The sequence below is a fragment of the Chanodichthys erythropterus genome, chromosome 3 (assembly GCF_024489055.1).
Source record: "Chanodichthys erythropterus isolate Z2021 chromosome 3, ASM2448905v1, whole genome shotgun sequence".
Classification (NCBI taxonomy): Eukaryota; Metazoa; Chordata; class Actinopteri; order Cypriniformes; family Xenocyprididae; genus Chanodichthys; species Chanodichthys erythropterus.
In genome coordinates this window covers 6,241,499-6,247,496 of record NC_090223.1, presented here as the reverse complement: position 1 = coordinate 6,247,496, position 5,998 = coordinate 6,241,499, and the positions used below count along the sequence as shown (strand labels likewise).

Genomic DNA, 5,998 nt, shown 5'->3' with positions numbered 1-5,998 from the left:
TGTAAGGAAGGAATTAAAAATAAATGGTGGATACTACGCGACCATTTACGATGTAATCCTTGAGGTAAATAAGGTTCTTGCAAAGAACGGAGAACTGCGTTATGATGAATTGAGAAACAAGGTGTATCTAGTGGCAATACGTAACATAGCGGTAGGGTTCTATGGAAAACTCGCCACTATTTTAGGGGTGGAGCCGGATGATCCTCTCGGACGTGAGGACTACCATGCTCAAGCTGATTTTACAATGAGTGTTAATACATACGCCCCTTATCAGGCTGATATTAACGCGGGTCTCTATACGATCTACGTTTACACAGACATTATCCAATATCAGGTCGTCGGGGATTCGCACGTCCCCCTTTTGAGATGCGTACATATATCGGGTGAAAACAAGGAAACGGTTAGTGTTAGATACGACAAACCTCATTACGTACCGGTCAACAAGGAGCTCATCACGGACATTGTCGTGGAATTGAAGGACGATCATAAGTGCGAAATACCATTTTCTTACGGAAAAGTTGTTGTAAAACTTCACTTTAAACCGTCGAAACATTCTATTCTTTAAAATGAATTATTATAACCCCCGTGAGACGAACGCTGCGGAATATGTCAATTATTACCGAAATCAGGCCGGCGGAGGTCTGCCAGGATACGCAGGGGGCGGAGTTATGTATGGGGCCGGTCTTGGTGGATTGTTCAGAGGTTTGTTTAGGATGGCCATACCATTTCTCAAAAGAGGGTTCAGCATTGCCAAACCTCACCTAAAATCGGCCGGCAAAAATATAGTGACAGACGCAGTCTCGAACGCTTTGTCCAGATCAAATAACGACGACTCTAAACCGCAAGGCGGATCAGGCTTGATGGTAATGGCACGAAAGAGTCTATCTAAACCTCCGGGTATGAGCAGGCATGGTCGTACCGTGACAAAAAAGAAGAAAACAGCCCGTTCCTTCAAGAAGTTAGCAGTCGGTTGTAGAAAGCGTAAGAAGTCTGTGAAGCGTAACGTATCAGTTAAGCGAACCATTTTCTAACATGGCCTTACTACACCGCATGTCAGGCGAGTGCATCAAGTCTGAATTGGACCTATTCACGGTCCCGCTAACGCAAACTGTTATTGAGAAAAACAGCTATTTAGAAGTTCCTCCATTATCGGCTATATCGGACTCTGCTCCATTGGAGTTTTTTAATCCTCGGCGAGGATTATTTGGACCTAAATAACACCTTGGTGTATCTACGACTTAAAATCACAGCCCCTGATGGCAGCGACCTAGCGGACGACGCAAAGGTCGGTCTAATAAATTACCCCGGAGCAACTATATTTTCGCAAGTCGACGTCAGTCTTGGTGATCGGCTGATATCTCAGAGTTCGAGTACCTGTCCATACCGGGCCATAATCGAGAGCCTCATTATTTACGGTAAAGATGCGCTGGAATCACTCTTCTCCGCGGGGCTGTTTTACAAAGATACAGCTGGTCAGATGGACGTGGCGGATCCCGCGGGTGCTAACGCCGGCTTGACAAAAAGAGCTCGATACACAAGCGAAAGCAAGACTGTCGAGCTACTTGCGCCGATTCACAGCGACATTTTCTTTCAAGAAAAATTAATGCTGAACGGCGTTGACATTAAAATTTGCATGATCAGAGGCAAGGATGAATTCTGTCTGATGAAAACTGGTGACCCCGCTTACAAATTAAAAATCATGACTGCGTCACTGTTTGTCAAGAAAGTGTCCGTATCACCATCCGTTAGACTAGGACACGCGCAGGCCTTACTCGGGGCCACGGCCAAGTACCCTATAGACAGGGTATGCCTAAAAAATTTCTCCATACCGGCCGGCAGCCGTGTTTCAAATCAAGAATTTGTTTTTAGGAACACTGCCACAATCTTTAGTTCTCGCTATGGTTGATAACGATTCATTCACTGGAAACTATGGGAAAAACCCCTTTGCATTTAAACATTATGACTTGGAGTACCTGGCAGTCTACGTCGACGGACAGCAATTCCCTGCAAAGCCGCTGCAACCCGATTTTGCAGCGGGGCTGGCGGTACGTGAATTTTACCAGCTGGCTATGGCAACGGGTAGACATCTTAAAAACCGACCGTTATCTATCGACCGCGAGGATTTTCTGAACGGATACGCGCTTTACGCCTTTAACACTCTGAGGTCGGAAGGTATCGCCGGCGATACCACCCCGTTTTTTTCTTATCAGTGTGAAAGAGACTCAAAATACTCCGTCAAATTTGATCATGCATACTAGTGTTATACATCATTCTAAAGTGTTAAGTGTGTACTTTTATTTGTGTACACTTACAAAAAAAACAAAATGTTGTGCTTTTCGCAAAATAAAGAAAACAAACATGATGTGTGATCTGGTGTCTGCCTCTCAGTGAAGTCAATTCTGAAATGCGTTTTAAAATGATCTGAAACTCAGCAAATACTTGTCACACAGACATGAGAGACATATCTACATAATGCTTAGAATGTCTACTTTTAAATGAAGTAAGTCAAATCAAAAATAAATATTCACAGTTTATGTAATTCGTTTGAAACCAAGGAGAGGTTCCTTCTTTTCCTTCTCACTTCATTATCTGTAATGAGCTGAGACCGCCACACCCCCGCGCCGTTCACATGGTAAATAGTTTAGGTGTAATATATGCATCGCACACGCCCCCGATCAATGCCATAAAAACACGAAGTGTCAACATCAGATTCACTCACTGACCGTTCATCGCGTTTTGAGGATGGCACGCTACTCCGACAAAGAGGCTCTTCAGATGATTCTGGACAGCGAGGAAGAATTCACCTTTTCCTCTGAGGAAGACTGCAACTCAGACGACAAACAGTTGCATTTCCAGCAGCGAATTGACCCCGACGAGGATATAATTTCAGAGTAAGTTGTTTACTATAATTATTTTTCTGATAATATAAAACTCGTATTGCATACTATATTGTGTCTAGTTTTGGCTTGCTTGCGAGAAATTGCCTCACAAATACCTCTCTTTTTGTAATGTATTTCGCCCAGTTTTAGTTATGCTAAAATACGGTCTTATGCCTAATGTAACTTGTTTGTGAATATCTGCTTAGGTGTAATATGATGTGATTTAGTGCAAATATATTTTAGTCTACAGTGAAATAATGTGATAGTGTCTAAACACTATTTATTTATATCGGTTTGGGTTAGTTATCGTGCTAAAATACAGCCTAATGCCTAAAATACAGATGTTTGTGAATACAGGTGTAAATGTCTGAAATGCACTGAAAACGTGCGGTCTATGGCCCATCAACAGATAGTACTCGCGGCCTACGGCCAATCAATAGATATTTGTCTGTCCTATGGCCCATTGTCAGCACATATATATATATACATACATTGTGCACCCATAATCGCTAATTGCCCATCAGTTTACTTTGGAGAATGTATGCTAATAGTTTTTTTGCTTTGTTTAGGAATGTGGCTGCTTCACGATCGCCGTCACCAGCACCGCGCAGAGGGGCACGCAGATCTCGGTCTGTTCTCAGTGCGATCGAGAATCATACAGAGTAAGTATATTTTACAGACATAACTGTATACATCATCTCATTTCAAAACGTATATGTACCTGTATGGCATTACAGAAACTGGTGTCTTTGTTGTGCGTGGTGATAATATAAAACTCATGAGTTTTCAGACTATATTTTAGCTAGTTTTGGCTAGCTTTTGACAGCTTACAGAAAATATTGCCATACAATATCACTTACAAATGTTTGTATATATACTCAAGTGTAAACACTTGTAATGTGATATTCTGTAAACATATTTGTAATATATTTCACCCAGTTTTAGTTAGTTTATCATACACATGGTCTACAGAACATCAATAGATAAAGTTTGTCTGTCCTTTGGCCCATCATCAACATGTAAACATACATTGTGCACCCATAATTGCTAATTGCCCATCAGTTTACTTTGGAGAATGTATGCTAATAGTTTTTTTGCTTTGTTTAGCAATGTGGCTGCTTCACAATCGCCGTCACCAGCACCGCGCAGAGGGGCACGCAGATCTCGGTCAGTTCTCAGTGCGATCGAGAATCATACAGAGTAAGTATATTTTACAGACATAACTGTATACATCATCTCAATTCAAAACGTATATGTACCTGTATGGCATTACAGAAACTGCTGTCTTTGTTATGCATGGCTATAGTGATTGTGTTATCAGCATGCTCACGTTTTTTTTTTTTTCTCTCTCTCTACAGATGTGACAATGAAAATATCCAAGAACCTGTTCCAAAGAGGCAATCCACTCTGTCATGGAAAACACAGACGGATGTTGATATGGTTCCACATACGCTGCGATTCCTGCCCGCCCGTGAAACTGGACCACAACTGAACTCTGCTGAGTCACATTCTCCAATGAATCTGTTCAAACTCTTTTTTTCGGAAAGTGCTGTGTCAACTCTGTGCCATAACACCAATGCACAGGCTGCCAAAGCAACTGCAAAGGGCTGCAAATATAAATGGACAGATGTAAGCATCGGTGAGATGTACCGCTACATTGGACTGGTGTTTTACATGGCAATGGTGAAGATGAGCTCCATCAGTGACTACTGGCGGCAGAGCAGTGTTTTCTCTGTACCTTTTCCAGCTACACTTATGCCTAGGGACAGATACCGGACAATTTCTTGGAATGTGCACATGAGCCACCCAGATGAAGACAAAGTGAATGACAGAAAGAGGGGCACAGCTGAACACGACCGTCTGTTCAGGATCAAACCACTCATGGACACTATTCGTCAGGCTTGCAAAGCTATCTATCATCCTAGAAAAAACTTAGCCGTGGATGAAAGAATGGTGGCATGCAAAGCACACACTGGTATGACACAGTACATGAAAGCCAAGCCAACCAAGTGGGGTTTCAAGTTGTTTGTTCTTGCCGACTCTTCAAATGGATACACTCTGGACTTCTCTGTATACACAGGAAAGAACAACTTTCCCACAGGCCATGGACTGTCATATGATGCTGTGACTTCTCTTTTGGACCGTACATTGTTGGGTTCTGGGTACCATGTGTACATGGACAATTTTTATACAAGTCCAAAGCTCTTGAAAGACCTGTTTGCAATGAAGTTTGGTGCATGTGGGACTTACAGGGACAACAGGAAGGACTGCCCTCGGAATGCAGCTAATTCACTCTCTAAAAAATGGAACTGTTTTCAAGAGTGGCACAAAGATGAGTGACTGTGTTCAGATGTGTGTGCTCTGTTGACCACTGCACCACTGACCATTGAGCTGGCAAAGAACATTACTGTCCCTGTCCCCTCCATCCTGGACATTTTTCCTGCATGATCAGCTCTTACAGCTCTTACAGCTCTTACAATGGGCCAAACCACCCATCCTAGACTGTAGACTGTTGTCTTCCACTAAATGTTATTTTATGGTAAAAATATAGTTTGTGTGTTACATAGGTATAAGTAGAATTATATAGGTTATATATTTCTTTGTTTCATGCACTACCAGTCAAAAGTTTGTACACATTTTTAATTTTTTGAAAGTTTCTTATGCTTATCATGCTCAATAAAGCTGAATTTTCAGCATCATTACTTCAGTCTCCAATGTCACATTATTTGTTCAGGCTGCCTCACAGCATTCCACTTTGATGGGCCGTTAGCCACTGGGGGGAGTGTCCTTTGTCTCCCCTGGTGTGAATCACATAAATATTCATGGCCATCACCACTCCCACGCATACAGCAGTGCTGACACAAAAACTGACTTAGAAAATTCAAATCATTATATTGTTGTTTGTGTTAAAGTATTCAGAATAATCTTTACATAATTGCGTAGTAAAAATTCTAGCCTACAAGCTTGATAACTCAAAAGTCTTATGAACAACTATTCAGAATATGTTTTATGGCCTTATTGCAAGGAGATTTTTTTCCCCAAAACGTACTAACCACGCATAATCTTTATTTAAAAAAAAATGCAAACATGTATATCTATATTGCTCACATATTATTGTA

At 41.7% G+C, this 5,998-nt stretch overlaps 1 protein-coding gene across 1 annotated transcript; it reads left to right on the top strand.

Moving 5' to 3' along the window:
- The first annotated feature begins 2,742 nt into the window (after positions 1-2,742).
- LOC137002757 (piggyBac transposable element-derived protein 4-like) lies at positions 2,743-5,219 on the top strand. The gene is made up of 4 exons (XM_067362623.1): positions 2,743-2,891; positions 3,449-3,541; positions 3,987-4,079; positions 4,238-5,219. Exons 1-4 carry the CDS (start codon positions 2,743-2,745, stop codon positions 5,217-5,219), a joined length of 1,317 nt encoding a protein of 438 aa, XP_067218724.1.
- The last annotated feature ends 779 nt before the right edge of the window (positions 5,220-5,998 follow it).